Source organism: Vipera ursinii (genome assembly GCF_947247035.1).
Source record: "Vipera ursinii genome assembly, chromosome: 17".
Lineage (NCBI taxonomy): Eukaryota > Metazoa > Chordata > Lepidosauria > Squamata > Viperidae > Vipera > Vipera ursinii.
Genome location: NC_139530.1, coordinates 413,370 through 430,481, shown reverse-complemented (window position 1 = coordinate 430,481; position 17,112 = coordinate 413,370). Strand labels below are relative to the sequence as shown.

Here is a 17,112-nt window from a genome sequence, read left to right as displayed (position 1 = left end):
TAAGCAGAGCTGTGATATCTCTTCTTCTTCTTCCCCCCTTGCAGGACCTCTGTGGCGCCTACGTCTTCATCATCTTCACCGTCTTGCTGGTCCTCTTCTTCATCTTCACCTACTTCAAGGTGCCTGAGACCAAGGGCCGAACCTTTGACGAGATCGCCTCCGAGTTCCGCCAAGGGGGTGCCACCCACGGAGACAAATCCCTGGATGAGTTCCACAGCTTGGGTGCCGACTCCCAAGTCTAAAGTCTGGGACCTGGGCGGGCATCTCTTCTGTGTCGCTCCTGTCCTGCTCTGTGCGCTTGTTACGAAGCCAGGTCTGAGGTGAAGAAAAGTATTTGGGTCCCGAGTCCAGCCCCACCGCCTGGTCTCTGGATGAGGAACCCAACCCAGCGTAGCTCCTTAGGAACCCTTAGCTGGTGGCGAGTCCAGGATTTCAACGTTGTCAGAAGCGTTCGGAAGCAACGATTCGTCTTCATGGCCCCCTCCTTGAGAAAATAGCACTTCCGCACCCATCCTCGCTCTATTCTTTTTTCCTCTTTGTTTTATAAAGGAGAAAAAGCATCTCCCCTTTGCCCCCCCCCACAAAAAAACCCTTGCGTTGCCAGAGACAAAACATTAAACGCCGGTTAAATACAAGACGGGGAGAAACTGGAAAGTTGGAACTTCTGAAACGAACGGAGAGTGGATTTGAAGGGCCAAGGGTGGGGTTTTCCAGGCCAGCATTTTGAAAAGTTGGGGAGAGGAACTGAGCTAAGGTAAGGGTGTCCTCTGAGGAATGGCAATCACATTCTCGGAGGGACGATGTGGGGGTGAGAAAGTATACCTCCCCCAAAACAAGGTTTAGGCCCTTGGTTCTTCTCCCCAGCTTACAGTGGTTATTTTCTAAAAGTCAACAGAAAATCGTTTTCGGCAGGAACAAAGTTCTTGGCGTCCCCTTCCTTCTGCCCAAGCTTGAGAGGAGCCAACGATGGGTGCCCTGTGACTCCCCCAGTAGTTGCGAGGACCACCCTTGTTGACCTCCCACACCTGGTCCACCCTGGCAGTAGGCGGCCAGGCCAGGCTGTGGCCCAAAGGCCTCTTGAGAAGAGAGATGAAAGGAGACTGGGAGATGAAAGAGAGGGAGAGGGGGAGAGAGAAAATTTCCTCCCTTTTCAGGAATCCTTTCTCCCAGATTCCTGTCCAGGGTGGGGTTGGTCTCATTTCAGACTCTGCCGGGCGCAGGGCGTGGGGTCCTGGGTTCAAGAAAGAACATTTCCCCAGCCTTGGCCAAAGACGGTCCCAACTGACAGAGAGAGCGGAGACCTCCCTGCCCTGGACACGGACTTAAATCTTTTTTCCACAAGTTGACAATTCCAGAAGTCATACACTGAGGCAACCCCTAAATCTGTTTTCCAGCTCCCCATTAACCTCCTTGCACCCACCCTGCAATAGAGCTCAGGAAGACAACAGTTCTATTGTGTCTTCGAGCAATCTCCTCGTCTTCGGCAACTGGACTAACTCAACACCCCATTTTATCCCCTGTCCGTACCCCAAAAATGAGAATAGCTGCACCCTTTGTCCTAGCTTTCCTAGACTGGAAAATATTTATATTATTATGTATGTATATTATTTTTTTGGTTCCTGTTTCATGTGGACAATGCGCTAAGTTATAGCATTGTTTCCAATACTGTATTTCCTGCAAAGACTGTATTCTTGGATAGTTTTATTATCTCTAGCCGTCGTTAAGAGCTGTATTTGACTACGATAAACTTATTTTTTTATATAGAGTATCTCACCTGCACTGTAGCAGAACCTGTTGCACTGATAATGTTAGGTTTTCTTTTAGTCTAGTCAGCCAACCGGGTTTAAAAACAACCTTTCCTGTTTTGTGTTCGCTAGTTCTCGACAGGTTTGCAAAAAGAAAGAAAATTCCTGAAGCAAAACCATTAAACGCACCTATTTAATAATATATATGTATATTTTATTTATTTGTCTGTTTGTAAACCGAAGGCATACACACAACTGCACTTGAATAAAAGAATTACGTTTTTACGGTATTTTTTTTGTAATGTTAACTTTGGTGTTTTGCTGTGTTACTGTGTGATGTCGGGGGGGGGGGGAGCTCCTTTCTGAAGTGCCAATGGGAAGGAAAGCCAGAAAGGACAAGTTTGTATGGATCAAATAAATAAAATAAAACCCGGGATTGTGTGTCCTGCGATGTTGCTTAGTTTGGAGGCAGGGAGAATCACCAAACTGGCCCGTCAATTTTGCTGCTGTGATATTTTGCAAAATATTCTCAGCGCGCCTTGTAAAAACTGCTTGAGTCTGGGTACCTGGCAGAGGCAAAATTCAGCTCCCAGAATTCCCCAGGTAGCAGCAGCAGCTCCAGGTGGGAATTCTGGGAAGTGATTGCCACACCCCAATTTGACAATCATTCAGGATGTTTGGGGAGAGACGAAGTCCTGAAAAAACACCACAAATGGGGCAGTTAAGCCCTGAGAAGAGAGATTTTCCTGCTGCTTAAAAGGGAATTTAGAAAACCAGCAATGTCTACAAGACTTGGGGAAGGAGGGATCTAAGCTTTTCTAAGCTTCTTTTTAAGCAGCAGGATGGTGGCTAGGGGAGAACTGCCCAACGAATAGCCTGGTTCTTGAGAGGGGGGGCATCCTTTCAAACTTCTCAGCTGGGGGCTTAGTGGCCCCCAGGGATGGAGAGAGACCCAGAGACCCTCGGGGGTGCGTGTTTTTCCTCATCAACAGGGCCAGAAATCTTGCACATGCGCCAGGCTGCATCAAACCATATGAGAAACGCCGGGGGCGCAATTTTCATTTGGGTCAGTTTGAAACGACATGGACAATCGGAGCGTGGATTTAATGAATGATTAGAAATAACAGACCTCCCCTGCGGCCGAACAGTCCATTAAACGGGGTCTCTGGATGTTGCCTGTGTACACCCCTTCCCCACACAGTGCAAAACAGCCTCACAGATGGCTCCGTGCCTTTGACTGCTGCGAGGAAACCGTCATCCTGGTCACAAACCAAAATAAATTTAAGCCCGGCTACTGGGATAATAGCAAATAATTGTCTCTTAGGGGGCTCTCTCTCCAGAAGTGGCTTCCACGCCTCCCTAATTCTTCTCTTCCCAAGGCTAGGCAGCCCAAGCTTCTTTGATTCTCCTTCACAGGGCTTCATTTCTATCCTGTCAAATGTTATTCTCTGTACTTTCTCCCTGGCAGGTGACACCCATGTTATGACCTGGATCTTGCCAAACCTGGCTTTCGTCATCCCACAAAGACGTGAGAAAGACTCGTTTTGGGAAAACCGGGAAGACGCACAATACAAGCGGCTCCAGTGTGGGGCTGGGAGCTATTTCCTTTGCTCTTCTCTGGATTTGATCAGTTTCACCAAGTGGTAAAGCGATTCGCCTGGGTCGCATGTGGGCAGAGTCTTCGCGGTTTGTAGAAACCTCATCACAAATTCGTCTGCCTGGAACGAGGCATGCCGGGGGTGGGGGGGAAACAAAACAGGGTAAACAAAGTTAAGCCCTTTGCAGAAAGAGAGAAAAACAAAACAGAGCCACGGCTGGATTTTGTGCGAGGCCCATTTCTGGCACCCAAGAAGAAGGTAAGGCTTCGTTCTTTCCCAATTACCTTTGCCAGATCGTGGACCAAGAAATGAAACATGGCCAAAGCATGCAGCACTTTGGCTTCCTTCTCTGGCTGTGGCCTGAGAGACTGTTCTCGGAAATCCAGGATGGAGTTCAGCATCTCCGTTGCTTCGGCCCGCTGCTTCTCATCTGGAAGAAGAAGAGGAGGAGGAGGAGGGGGAATCATTACAGGGAGCAACGGTTTTCTGGCTCATTTTCCCCTTCATGTTGTGACTTTACAGATCACAAAGGCGAAAACTCCCTTTTCCGTATGAGAGGGGGTTGAAAATGCTTCCAATCTACGCAGGGCAGGGCCTTCTCAACGGGGCGGGTAGCAGAGGTTACCCACCTGGGGAGGGGGGCTCCTTACCCAACACGTCTTCCTGTCTCCCGTCTTCTACAGAGAGCAGGTCCACCTCGGCGGGAGTGATGAGTTTTTGGTACTGGATTTCAACAAAGTGGCTGAAGTGATCGTGCCAGAGATTGACTACCTGCGAGGGAAAAACCCGGAAGCTCCAATCATCATCATCATCATCATCATCATCATCATCATCATCATCATCAGGGTTATTTTAATTTAATCAAGGGCGTGGGGTGGCAGGCCCCCTAACATTTTAGGGTGGCATAAACCCTAAATTGTTTTTTAAAAAACTGCCTAAGAACTCATTCTCACTTGCTTCCAAATTCCCAGCCGGGTTGGGGTGGGGTGTCCACTGACCTCAGCATACAAGGAATCCACAATGTCCATCTTATTCTGGTGGGAGAAAACATTGGCCATGTGGAAATAGCCTCCGGAGATGGCCACGTTGCTTGTCGTCCCAAAAGCACAACACGCAAAATATACCTGTGGTGAGGAGGGGGGGCAGGAAGAAGAAAAAGAGGAAGAAAAGGGCTGTGGGATTCATGATGCTCTCTGAGCTTGGTGGTTTTCTCGCAGACGTTTCTTTACCAAACTAGGTAACATCCTCAGTGAAGAGGTTACCTTGTTTGTTAATGAAATGTCTGCAAGGAAACCACCAAGCTCAGAGAGCATAATAAATCCCACAGCCCTTTTCTTCCTCTTCTGCAAGCCCCACTCCCTTCTAGAACTGATGATGTTACCTAGTTGGATCATGAAAGGTCTGCAGGGAAACCCCCAAGCTCAGAGCGCACCAAGGAACCCCCGTTTTCACCCTGAGCTACAAGTATTCTCTCCTACTGATATTCCCTGGTCTGTTCTGGGTGGTGCTTTCAGACTCATGAAAGCACTTGAATCTAAGTTCCCATCTGCTTCCAATCACGTTGGGAAGGCAGGAAGTTCTCAATAACCTCCCCATGTTACGCAAGCCCACTTTGAGGATGATTCAGGACTCAGCCCGGCCCTGGCAAGCATGGAAGGATTTTCATAACCACAAAGGATTTCTGTCCCTCTGAATCTGGTTTTAATAAACCAGGAAACGAGTCTGCCTTTCGGGTCCCCCTTCCTTGGCCTATGACGCACCCTCCCTCCCTCCTGGAGCGGCTGCTGCTTCTGAAGCACCCCTCTCAAGAAAGAGAGACAGACCCACAACCATTGCATCGGCCTGCCGAGCCTTACGTCGTTGGCCAGGTGGTACAAAGAGTCGTCAAAGTTCCCTCTGGCGGCGTACAGGAGCCCAAGGTTGCGATGCAGCTTGGACTGAACGTTGTAGCTGCAGTGGGGGTTCTTGAGGACAATCCACTGGGCTTGGGAGAGATACTCTTCGCCTTGTGAGAGGTGCCCCAGGCCTGGAAAACCGACCAGACGCAGCCACGTTACGCAAGTAACAGAAAACCAGCGAGGAATCTTGGCTTGTGAGGAGACAGAATGTCTGAATGCACAAACCTCAAATCCAAACTACTTTGGGAGCGACCTTCATCACTCAGTTCAGAAAAGAACGGTGAAGACATTCCTGGGATTTGCAATCTTATTAAACTGAGCTCCAGTCCATCTTTCCAGGGGAAGAAATAAAGTCACTTTTCCCAAGCCAGTTGTCAATTTCAAGCTGTCATTCAACCAGCGGTCCCGCGTGGAGGGCTACCCCTTCGAGCCCCTCTAACCCCTTCAGAAGCCAGCCCCCCTGCGGCTCACCCAAACTGGTCTCGGCTAAGGCCAGGTAGGCAGGGACCAGCTCCGCCGAGTCGGGCCCATAGATACTGATGCTGAACTTCAGGGAGTGGAGGGCGGCCGGGATGGCGTCCTCGTGGTGGCCTTCCAGCAGGAAATTCTGCGCCGTCTCAAAGGTCACTTCAGCCAGGAAGATCTGGGGGGGGGGGGAATAATTGAGGGATGGGCTGGTTTTTTTTCTTCCTGAATTCTAAGGACTGGGTGTGGTGCAGGTAGTCCCCGATTTACAGCCATTCATTTAGTGACTGTTTCAAAGTTACAGCGGCCCTGAAAAAGGGCCAATTTTCACACTTACGACTTACAGCCTCCCCGTGGTCCTGTGACCAGAATTTGGACGCTTGGCAACTGACTCATATTTTGAGGCTGGATTGTGGTCGTAAGTCGAGGACTACCTGTGTTTGGTACCCTGCCTGGATCACCCAGCCTACCTCTCGGTTCCGCTTCTGCTCCTCCCCGAGTTTCCTTTCTTTCTCCGAGGTGTAGAATGGGGGAGCCGCCCGCAGCGGGATGAGCAGCTGGCAGATCTTTGCATGGATGCTGATCCAGTCGGCGTTCTGGTGGTCCACATCACTAGCCGAAGGAGAAGGAAGTAAATAAATAAAATCAGGCATGACTGTAACCTCATGCCTTCACATCCGCCTTGCTTAGAAATGGGACTGCCTGAGGACTACCCGTATTATTAGGTAAGAAAACGAAAATGCACACACAAACGCAGAAATAGCTAGTGCTCGACTCACAAGTTCCAACCTCACTGAAAAAAGCTGTTTGCTTAACAATCGGGTTGAGAGACGTCATAAACTGGGGCAAAATTCACTCAGCCACTGTCCCGCTCGGCAGTGGAAATTTTGGGCATAAACTGAGGATTACCTGTGTTTTGGGGCCATCTTACCCTGCGCGTATTATTATTATTATTATTATTATTATTATTATTATTATTATTATTATTATTATTATTATTATTATTATTATTATTTTAAATGTATTTTGCGTATTTTTACACCCGTCACATTTTTATGACCTGTCCAACCGTACATTGCAAGGCCTGCTGCAACCCCCCTCTCCCCCGGGCGCTTCATCGGACGGAGCCCCGCCTGCCGGCCGCTCACCAGTAGTAGGTGACCAGGCAGGCGGCGCAGCGGACGGTGGCGGGGCCGAGGCAGAGCTCGCAGCGATGCTTCTTCTGCCGGGGCTGCGCCAGCGGCACCAACCACTCCGTCTGCATGGCCATCTTCTCCCGCCGCCGTTGCTAGGGACGCAGTTGCTAAGGGAGGCGGGACTTCCGCCGGCGGCCATCACGCTCTGAAAAGCCACGTCCGGTTACGGTTCCCTGAAGAGCGCTCTGGCTGGGACGGGTGTGGCGCGCAGGCGCAACAGGCACCAGCATGTGCAACGAAGCGCTCGGTCGGAAAGATCCTCCTCTTCCGGTTATGGTTCCCGGAAAGCCGCTCTGACGAAGCCGTGGGGCGCAGGCGTTGTGCGCAGGCGCGCGGCGGCAACGGCGGCGGCTGGCGGGACGATGGCGGCCTCCTCGGAGCGGGAGGCGGCGGCCGAGGCGGAGCGTCGCGTGCGGGCCTGGGCGGAGGCGCAGCAGGCGCGCGGGCGCCGCGTGGCGCTGGTTACGTCCGGCGGGACGCAGGTGCCGCTGGAGGCCCGCGCGGTCCGCTTCCTGGAGAACTTCAGCAGCGGGCGGCGCGGCGCGGCCTCGGCGGAGCGTCTGGCGGCCGCCGGCTACGGGGTCTGCTTCCTGCACCGGGCGCGCTCGGCTTTTCCCTGGGCGCGCGCCCTGCCGCCTCCGGGCCCGGCTCTGCTGGACCTGCTGCGCGTGCACGAGGAGGACGGGGCGGTGCGCGTGCGCGACGGGGCCCTCCCGGCCCTGCTGCCCGCCCTGCGCGCCTACGGCCGGGCCCGGGACGACGGAGCCTTCCTGGCGCTGGAGTTCGCCGGGCTGGCCGAGTACCTGGCCCTGCTGCGCGCCGCCGCCCGCGCCCTCGCCCCGCTCGGTGAGGGCCCGCTGGGTGCCGTGGAGGGAGGGAGGGAGGGAGACGCGCCGAGGGCCTCTCCGTGCAACCCGTGCGAAGGCAGGACGGGAAAAGAGGGAGGGAGTGCGAGCCAGGCAGGCCAAAACACGCCGGTGCAATGTAGCACAGCATGTGCAAAGATTTGCTCTTGCAGTAGTTGCAAGGACAGCCCATGCAATGCATGCAAACGCTGGGTGCAAGCATGCTATGGCAGTAAGTTCAATAGATGCAAATATGGCCCATGCAGTGCCTAGAAACATGCAATGGCAGTAAATTAAAATATCTCTCTCTCCTCCTCAAATCAGGTTCCAGCGCCATGTTCTACTTAGCAGCGGCTGTGTCAGATTTCTACATCCCCCCTTCAGAGATGCCGGAACATAAAATCCAATCCTCTGACGGGCCCCTCCAGGTAAGGGGAGATGGTGTGGGATGGCAGGTCAGAGAAGGAGAAGAATTTTGGGAGGAGAAAGGGGGGGGCAAAACAGGTGACACCAGAATAGCAGTTGGAAAGGAACTGCCTTGGAGGTCTTCTAGTCCAACCCCTGCTCAAGCAGGAGACCCTAAGCATAGACCATTCCAGACAAATGGTTCTCCAGTCTCCCCTTGAAAGCTCCCAGTGATGGAGTATCCACAACTTCTAGAGGCAGGTTGTTCCAATGGTTAATTGTCCTCAGTGTCAGGAAATTTCTGCCTTTTGCTAATCTCTCTCTGCTTCCCTTGTTGCAGATAACCATGAAGATGGTACCCAAAATGCTGTCTCCGCTGGTTAAAGAATGGGCCCCTGAGGCATTTGTGATTTCCTTCAAGTTGGAAACGGATCCCTCGATCCTGGTTGAGAAAGCCAGGCAGGCCCTGGCAAAATACAATCACCAGGTGGTCATCGCTAACACCCTGGACTCGCGAAGAACCTCTGTGATCGTGGTCACTAAGGATTCAGAAACCCCCTTGTTCCTTTTGGAGGAGGAAATTGCCCGAGGTGTAGAGATTGAAGAAAAGATTGTCAGCCACCTGGTATCCCAACACAGAGCCTTTGTGGAAAAATAATTGCCAGTGGATAAAAGTCAATTCTTTCTCAACTATAAATTTAAGAACTGCTAGGAGCTGGTGGTGGTGAAGCTGGGAAAACTGGAAAGCTTCTATTAGCTGTTAACAGAGACCTCTTTAACTGGGGTCAAGGAGGCGAAATCTGACCCAGTTTCATGGTTTCTTTGCACATCTTCAGACCCGTTTGCTGCTTTTTGGTGGGAACGTTTAAAGAACAGGAACATTCCAAGCTGTGACTCGTTCTGGTGTCTGATTGGTACAATCACCAGGGTTGGTGTTTTGGTGACCAGGCAGACAAAAACGTCTGGTTTTTTTTTTCCTGCTGCGTTGGTAAAAATCACTCAGGAAAATTTAAAAAGCATTCTAGTCAATTTCTGAATCTTATTCCGTCTTGAATTATGCCAGTTTGCACAAAATAATGAGAATTTCTAGGCCAATATGTGGCTTGTTTACTTTGGGCATCATAAAATTACTAAACTGGTCAAATAATAGATCAATTGGCGTTTCGTGGGCCAGTAATGTTCCAATGTTGTCTTCTTCCATCTGACCTTTTTTGAATTTAATGTTTTCCTGTTCTGCAAGAAAAAACTCGGATAGCTAAAATCTTCTATCACCTTGATGCCTTAGGAAATGTGAATTTTATACAAGTAGTCCTCCACTTGCGACCAGTTTAATGACTGTTCAAAGTTATGATAATGCTGAAAAAAAATGATTTACAACTGGTCTTTGCACTTACAAACTGTTGCAGCGTCTCCACGGTTACTGGTAATATTCCAGCGCTTGGCAACTGCCAGGTATTTGTTGTAGCATCCCAAGGGTCACGTGATCACCGTTTGCGACTTTCCCAGTGATCACTTTGGACAAGCAAAATCAGTGGGGGAGGCTGATTTGCTTAATGACAATTGCAAAAAAGTCATAAAATCAGGCGCTACTCACTTAATGATTGCATTGCTTAGGGATGGAAGTTCTGATACCACCTGCGGTTGTAAGCCAAGGACTTCCTGCACTGTGTTCACACAACCTGCTCAGCTCTGCCTTGCTTAAAATGGTTTGCTGGCGATGCTTTCATGACATGTCCTAGGCCAGGGGTAGGCAACCTTGGCTCTTTTATGACTTGTGGACTTCAACTCCCAGAATTCCTGAGCCAGCATGGGGGAACTATGGCTCCCTTCATGACTCATGGACTTCAACTCCCAGAATTCCTGAGCCAGCTATGCAGGCTGAGGAATTCTGGGAGTTGAAGTCCATGAGTCATAAAAGAGCCGAGGTTGCCTATAATCAAGCCACGTTAACTGTTTTATTTGTAACACGGACCCAGCAGTAAAATCAGTTGCCTTGTGTTTGCAAGCTGAATAACTCAAGTTTCTTGGATCGTGTTTTAAAATTCACCGGAAAAAGGAATCTTAATACTTGAGAAATTGTACGAAAAGGGAAGATAACTACAGAGGTTCAGAATAATAAATAAAATATTCAGAAACTGGACTTGTGTGTTTTGTTCCAGCTTGCCTCGTGTTTCTTTGGCTGAGGGAAAACACGTTTCTTTGCGCCCAACCGCCTGTCTGAAATTAGGGTCTCCTATTTCGGGGGTTGGACTAGAAGACCTCCGAGGTCCCTTCCAACTCTTCTGATTGAAAACGCGATTGGCTAACTGGGAAAGAAATGGGAAGCGGTTTCTTTAAGAGGGCGTGGCCAGTTGCTAGGGCTCCCGGGGGACGTCTCCGCAAGCCTAGGCCGTGCGTTGCCATGGTTTCGCGGCCTAGTCTGCCGGCTGCGCTCCCGCCCGGCCCGGGTGGTGCAGCCGGGGCCTCATGGAGGGAGGCCGGCTGGTGAGTCAACGTGGGTCCAGGCAGGGCGGCGGCGGGCAAGGCCGGGATGCAACCAGGCTGGTGGCGGCGGGAGCTGGGGAGGGTAGACTGCTCCTGCCCGGGGAGGCTCCGCTCAAGGTGCTGTGGTTGAAGAACTGACTCGCCACCGGTTTTTTTTTCTAAATATGGCTATAAATATTTATTTTTTGATTAATTTTATTCCAGTTATATGGACTCCCACATTGCAAAGACGACTCTGGGCAAGGAGAGCAATTTTTAAAAAAAATATATAGAGGGAACACATATGTGTGTGTTTGCATGTGTGTGTATACACATACATACTTGCATATAAATACATACAAAACTGGGGAATAGCTAAATTATTATATTTATGTGCCGCTGATACCACTGCAAAAGGGGTGGCTAAATAAATGAAAAAATCTCTCCATAGGTTGGTCTGTATGTGTGCATATATATACATATTTGTGTCTCTGCGTGTATAAAATATATGCGTGAATAGGTAGGTGGATGGAGTTCTCATTGCATTGGATTCCAACTTCCATCTTCTCCAGCCTTTGCTGGCTGGGGACGATGGGAATCTATTTGCGTAGAAGTCCCTGAGATTCAATTTCTGTCGCTGCCCGGCTGGCCAAGGCAGCTCCGGGGTGGCCAGTAGGACTTTAAACGCCAAATCCAAACTGAGCTGAGGATCCAGCCCAAAATCAATGCCAAAAAAGGGCGCTTGCAAGAGTGACCAGAGGAAACGCAAATCCTGGCCGGGGAGCCGAGAAGACATAGCTTCCAGAGTGCCAAACCGCGGTTGGTTCAAACCCTGGTTTCCCCTGGCCATAACAGTGCCAAGGCTTGTTGCCCAGCTGTTCAGCCACACTGGCCTCCTTGCAGAAGGGGAACTGACTTGGACCTCTGATGCGTTTTTCTTTTCCTGCAGCTAGGGGAGGCCGAAGGAGACGCTGCCGCCGGCACCCCCTTGGAGACCCAGGTAGCCCACCCGTGGCCTTGTTACCTGCCTGGCGAGGAGGAGCTGCATTTTGCCTCTGGGCCGTCGCTCCATCAGCAGCTGGAGGAGGAGATGAGGGAGGTGAGACCCCATTTGCACCCAGACGGAGCCCTCTGGGATGATTAGGCTGCCCCGAGCCTGGGGGGGGCAGAGACCAGTTTCCAGGAATGGGTGGAAACTTGGGGAAATGTCCAATTGCCCGCCTAAAAGGTGTGCGGTTCGTTCGTGGGGTAGGTGCAGGTTAGTCCTCGACTTACGACCACTTTTGAGCCCAGAAATTCCATTGATAAGTGAGCAGGTGTTGACTTTCCCCCCATTTTATAACCTTTCTTGCCACCGTCGTTAAGTGAATTGCACGTAAGTTAGTCACACGTTAGTCGTACTGTTACTTTTTCACCATCCCGGTAACTGGGAACAATCACTGTACGAGGCAGTTGCTAAGTGAGGACCAACTGTGATCGTTTCAAGCCACCTTAAAGTTTAACCAGAGCGACCGCTGGCTTCTGAATCAGGCTTTTTGCATCGTCTCTGCCGAGGTGGGCTTCTTGGGACCTGGCACGTTGTCATAACAGAATAACAGAGTTATTCTTGAAGACCTCCAGCCATGGAGCACCCACAACTTCTGGAGACAACTTATGTTCCACGGGTTGACTGTTGGGGAAGCTGGCAATTTGTGTCAGCCATGCGTCACACCATCGGGAGTGGCCGATGCCCCAGTTCGGCCTCTCGGACTGGTCTCCTGCTCTCCTTTGAGCCTGGGACGCCAACCTGGCGGTGTGTTTTTGTGCTGTTTCCTGCTTTTCTTGGACCCGAGAGAGCCCATTCTTTGGGGCTTCAGATCTTCCTGGTATTTCAGCGTCTTGGGGATCTGCTCGCCCGCAGGGGACCTTCCGTTGCAAAGTGCCTTGAAGAAGGTGACCTCCGCAGAGCGGCGCTTCCTGTCCATTCACGCCCGTCTGATCTGGGGGGGATAGGAAGGGCTCTGGGTGGGTTTCTTCCCTCTCTGGACCCTTCAAAGTGGCCACTGAAGACAATAGCAGCCCCAGGCTTCTTGCAGGCCATGCCAAGGATCGCTTCCCTTGCTCGGCCGACGATTCGCTTCCTTTCCCGGCTGTCGTCATCTTGACAGGGGGAGAAACAGCCCTTCGTCCCCTGGGTAGGCGGCCCAGCCCTGCCCGCCCTCTGGTTTGCAAAAGCTCCCTTTTCCTCCCGCTGAGACGGAAGGGCAGCCCCTGTCAGCTGTCTCCTGTCTTGCTTTGAACCTGGGACGATATCTGGGTACATTTCGTTTCTTCTCGGGCTTCGGGTCATCCAAAGGGGAGAAGGATCAAAATGGCATGTAGGAATGGGTGGGTGGGTGGGTGGCCTGCGCCACTGGCTGCTCCAAGACGTTTGTAGAGTAAAAATGCTAGCATGGGTGTGTCTCTTGGTTGGTTGCCAACGTTTGTGTCTGGGGCTGTGAACGTTGGAAGGCGAGTTGGGTCCCTCATCTCCCTTTGGCCTGGGGGGGTTGAAATTTGCAAAGAAGCCCCCTTTGCGACTTAAGGCTGTGAATCGGGGCAACCTCAAAGCGCCGTGAAGGCTTAGGAGACGTGAGACCGTCTGAAGCAGGGGTCTCCAACCTTGGCAACTTTAAGAATGCGGACTTCAACTCCCAGAATTCTTCAGCCAGCGATGGCCTCAGTGGTTTTCTTGAGAACCTTTTCTTGAAGGTTTACAACAGGGGTCTTCAAACTTGGCCCTTTTCTGACTTGTGGACTTCAACTCCCAGAAGAGGAGGGAGGCGGGTCGAATTTCTGGTTATGCAGACTTCTGATCCCTAGGAGGAACTGAAGGGGTGTGAAGGGATTTTTCTTTTGTTTATTTTCTGGCAGAGGACGTTGAACAGAGCCAGAGTGCCCCCTGGTGACCGTCCAGATCTGGAAACTTGTTTTTTTTTTCCAGGTTGCCGGCTGGGGAATTCTGGGAGTCAGAGTGCCCCCATCTTCAAGCTGCCAAGATTGAGAAATGATTGCAAGGACGGTGAAAGAAGAGCTTTTTCCTCAGCTGGCAAAACTGTGTCCCTCTCCGGAGTCTTGAAATTTGATTCTGTCCTTCTTTACAGGTGCAGAATTACGTCGATCAGGTCTGGGCCTTGGCGGAGGCCCAGGATGCTCTGGTGGCGGAATACAAGCAGGAGAACGAAGAGTTGAGGAGAAAGTTTGCCCAGCTGCAGCTGGAACTTGGTACCCGCCCTTGAGCACTTTCCAGAATTTTCCAGGCCGGAGGGATCGTCCTTGCAAGGGAGGCTGTGCCTCCTTTGGGCTGTTGCAACACATCCCCTGGCCCTTCCCGTTGGTGCAAGCCCACAAGGTGGAGTTTGGGTTGTGATGTCACAGCGCAGACTTCCTCGGTGAAGGACATGTCCAGCAGGAGGAGGAGGGAGGGAGGGAGGGAGGGAGGGATGGGGAAAGGGAAGGAGGGAGGATGGGGAGGACAACAACACCTGAGCTTGCTGGTTTTCATTACCCAACTAGGTAACATCATCAGTGCTACTGTGTGGTAGGGTCCAGAGAAGACCTTAGTCTGTATCTTAGACCTGGTGATGGGCACTGGGGTGTCTCTCTACTCTTGGGGGGCAACAGAGGAGGCGCCTATGGGCACCACACAGCCCCCCCATGCCAAGAGAGGGCTCCGCCTTGTGTTTCTCCCCAGATTCTCAGCATAAGGAGGTGGCCGAGCTGCTGGCACTGGAGGGCTTGACCGGCATTGTCCACAGCAGCCCCAGCGAGCAGGTGGCCTACTTGCTGATGGAGAGAAGCGCTTTGCTGGAGAGGATGGCAGCGCTGGAAGAGGAGCTGGGAGCCCCCCTCCTCTGCCTGGGGAGACCCTGCGCGGCTGCCCTGCAAGTACGGGGGTCTTTTCTGCACAGAGGAGGGAAAGCTTTAAAGGCAGACCCCTCCCCCAGGGCAGCTGAGACGGCAGAGACGGGGCTTCCCCGCTGCCTGCTTTGTCCAGAAGGCAAGCTATTCCGTGTGCCTGGCTGAGGAATTCTGGGAGTTGAAGTCCACAAGTCCTAAAAGGGCCAAGTTTGAAGACCCCTGCGCTACTTAAATACAGACCATCCTTGCCACAAATGGGACCACAGTCGCCACGCATGAAGAGGAATCTACGTGTCGCAGGATCCAGTCTCTCTTCCCAGCTTCTGGACTCAACAGAGTGTGTGCCCTGGGCTGTCCTATATGTGGCGCTTATGGGGGGGGGACTGGTTCTGTGTCGCTTTCGGTTGCTAATTGGGGTGTTGATGAGAGTCCTGGTTTGTCCCACAGCCTCCCTTGGAAGAGCCGGAAGGAGAAAACCTGGCCTGGGAAGAGGCTGAGCGAGCTGCGGGTGGAGCCCCAGACAGACTTTGCAGCGCCCAGCATGTGATCCCGGCACTGAACGAGGATCTGGACGTCTCATAGGGGGAGCCGGGGGAGCTGCGTGAGGCGGTCGGTAGGTCTTTGGCCGGATTCCTTTTTCAAGCTATGTTAACAACTGTCTCACGTAGCAACTTTGGACTCAGTCATGGTCATAAGTCAAGGACGACCTGTATTTTTTTTTAAAAAAAGTCTCTCTGGCCAGGAAAGGGGGACCAGGAGGCAGAGAGGGCCGAGCAGCCCGTCGAACCGTTGGCGAAACCGTCACTCGCCAGGGTCCCGGATCCCGATTCCCTCAGTAAGCAGGGAGGCACGGCTGGCAGGGGAAGATGGGAGGTTGAATCCGCACCTCGGAGACCCCAGACTGACCTCAGCCTCCCCAAGTGACCTTTGGATTTCTTCTAGCTGCGTCGGAGTGGCGGAAGGCCAGAGGGCAGACACTCCCGACACTTTCCTTTCCGGAGGCAGAGAGACAGGCCTGTCTGGGGGGCTCAGGAAGCGGCGGAGAGGCAGCCAGTGACTTTGGAGGCTGCTTTAAGGACGTAGGTCCAGTCCGTCCGTCCATCACTCCCCCTCCAAATTCTCCCAGGAGGCCCTGAATATTCCCAATGGACGCCTCCCGTTTGGATCCTCCCGGCGGCCCTTGGGGGGCCCTGCGGAACCATCCACGCCCACAGCGTGCAGATGAGCTGGCCCGCCCCCCCCCCCGGTCGCCTCAGGCGAGGAGCCTTAGCCAAGCTCCCACTGACAGGCTCTGCGCAGGTGACAGGTTGGCAGCCCCTGTGGTCACCCTTCTCCAAGGCTAAGCAGGTCCGGACTTGGCTGCTCCTGGGATGGGAGACCACAAAGAAACCCCAAGAGCAGACGCCACCGCAAGAGATCTTAATCCACCCCCGCCAGGGGATTGGAAGAGTCCGAATGTCTCCAGGCTACGCCAGGCCCCCCTTGGCAGGACTTGCCGGTCGTCTCTTGGAGGTGGTTGTGGGTGTTTTTTAAATTTTGCACCCTTTTTTCCGCAGGAGCTCAAGAGCCTCGGCTTCCCTGAACGTCCGCTGCAGAGGAAGCTCCTGCCCTTCCCCGGCTTCAGGTACGGGGCCAGACAGGTGTGTCTGTGAGGCGGCAGGCCCAGCCGGGATCAGACCATTGTGGGGACACCGACACCGGGCGCTCCCTTCCCCACAGCAGCCAGGGTGGCATCACCATGGCCTCCTCGGAGCCTCCGTTCCCTCCCGGAGCTTCTCCTCCTCCTTCCACGCTTCTGCCTTCTTCAGGCCAGGCAAGGCAGGAACCGGAGGAATAAAATCAGAGCCCTCGAATTCGACACCCGGGAGAGCGAATCAGTGGGCAGAAGGGGGGACCGCTGTGCGGGGAGGGGCAGGAGGAACGGATCTGGGGAAGGAGAGGGTCTCTGCCAGTGGGGGCACGAGGTGCTTTTGAAATCCTCCTTCAGTTGGGATGGAGTCTGGATGCCTTGCGGGGAGCGTGTTGGAGCAGCTTCAACGGGGTCTGCCTGGACCACCACTGTCCAAGGGGATCCAGTAAGCTAAGTAGAGCCTCTCTCTTGGGGAGCAGTGTACCTTTGAAGAGCAGTAAGAGCCGCTGCTTCCCAGAAACCCAGCCGACCTCCGCCAGGATGAGCCCGGCCAGCCCGCCTGCTGAAGCTCAGGTGGGAGAGCCCAAAGCGCCTGCTGGCACCTCCTGCCAGTTGGGGGGGGGGAGGGGGCCTTTTTAAAAACCACGGACCAAAGCACCTTTTCAGACACACCCATCGCCTGAAAAAAAGGGGAAAGTGTCAAATGTATTTTTGGAATGCTAATTATTTGTTTCTACAACTCTGGAGCTCTTGAGTGTATTTTGTGTCTCGGGGTGATTTTTGGGGAGGGATGGAAGGAAGGAGGGGAGGAAAATCTGGAGAGAGGGAAGGAAGGAAGAAGGGAAGGGAAAATGGGGGAGGCGAAGGAAGGAAGGACAAAATCCTTCAGAGACGCATCTGTTCTTGAGTGAGGCTTAAAATACCATTTATTTTATTTATTTATTTATCATTCTTATTGGGAAATGGTGGCCATCGTAGACTTTTTTTA

General features: G+C 52.5%; 4 protein-coding genes across 6 annotated transcripts in view; 3 read left to right on the top strand and 1 right to left on the bottom strand.

Moving 5' to 3' along the window:
* The window catches only part of LOC310647907 (solute carrier family 2, facilitated glucose transporter member 1), a 34,881-nt gene extending 32,707 nt beyond the window's left edge, over positions 1 to 2,174 (top strand). For all 3 annotated transcript variants that reach the window (XM_083375482.1, XM_083375480.1, XM_083375481.1), the window contains one exon: positions 45 to 2,174. In XM_083375482.1, coding sequence (XP_083231608.1) covers positions 45 to 242 — 198 coding nt within the window. In that variant the 3' untranslated portion in view covers positions 243 to 2,174. The remainder of the gene's footprint in view (positions 1 to 44) is intronic.
* A 656-nt stretch (positions 2,175 to 2,830) lies between these two features.
* Positions 2,831 to 6,976, bottom strand: ZMYND12 (zinc finger MYND-type containing 12; the record flags this gene model as incomplete). The annotated part of the gene is made up of 8 exons (XM_083375914.1): positions 2,831 to 3,463; positions 3,628 to 3,773; positions 3,994 to 4,114; positions 4,342 to 4,467; positions 5,200 to 5,369; positions 5,713 to 5,884; positions 6,177 to 6,318; positions 6,855 to 6,976. 8 exons carry the CDS (start codon positions 6,974 to 6,976, stop codon positions 3,344 to 3,346), a joined length of 1,119 nt encoding a protein of 372 aa, XP_083232040.1. The 3' UTR covers positions 2,831 to 3,343.
* A 249-nt stretch (positions 6,977 to 7,225) lies between these two features.
* Positions 7,226 to 10,286, top strand: PPCS (phosphopantothenoylcysteine synthetase). Its single transcript, XM_083375913.1, has 3 exons — positions 7,226 to 7,748; positions 8,072 to 8,175; positions 8,493 to 10,286. Exons 1-3 carry the CDS (start codon positions 7,265 to 7,267, stop codon positions 8,808 to 8,810), a joined length of 906 nt encoding a protein of 301 aa, XP_083232039.1. The 5' UTR covers positions 7,226 to 7,264; the 3' UTR covers positions 8,811 to 10,286.
* A 153-nt stretch (positions 10,287 to 10,439) lies between these two features.
* On the top strand, positions 10,440 to 16,803 carry LOC310647918 (uncharacterized protein). The gene is made up of 8 exons (XM_083375515.1): positions 10,440 to 10,636; positions 11,565 to 11,714; positions 13,738 to 13,858; positions 14,328 to 14,521; positions 14,942 to 15,107; positions 15,224 to 15,329; positions 15,437 to 15,573; positions 16,051 to 16,803. The coding sequence occupies exons 1-5, from the start codon at positions 10,619 to 10,621 to the stop codon at positions 15,074 to 15,076; spliced, it is 618 nt and encodes a 205-aa protein (XP_083231641.1). The 5' UTR covers positions 10,440 to 10,618; the 3' UTR covers positions 15,077 to 15,107; positions 15,224 to 15,329; positions 15,437 to 15,573; positions 16,051 to 16,803.
* Positions 16,804 to 17,112: the final 309 nt, after the last annotated feature.

Bases quoted from the DNA above. Each gene is read 5' to 3' on its own strand.
- PPCS (XM_083375913.1), top strand. From the start codon at position 7,265: ATGGCGGCCTCCTCGGAGCGGGAGGCGGCGGCCGAGGCGGAGCGTCGC. The intron at 7,749-8,071 runs GTGAGGGCCCGC...TCCTCAAATCAG, and splicing joins CCGCGCCCTCGCCCCGCTCG to GTTCCAGCGCCATGTTCTAC. The intron at 8,176-8,492 runs GTAAGGGGAGAT...CCCTTGTTGCAG, and splicing joins CCTCTGACGGGCCCCTCCAG to ATAACCATGAAGATGGTACC.
- LOC310647918 (XM_083375515.1), top strand. The intron at 11,715-13,737 runs GTGAGACCCCAT...CCTTCTTTACAG, and splicing joins TGGAGGAGGAGATGAGGGAG to GTGCAGAATTACGTCGATCA. The intron at 14,522-14,941 runs GTACGGGGGTCT...TTTGTCCCACAG, and splicing joins CCTGCGCGGCTGCCCTGCAA to CCTCCCTTGGAAGAGCCGGA.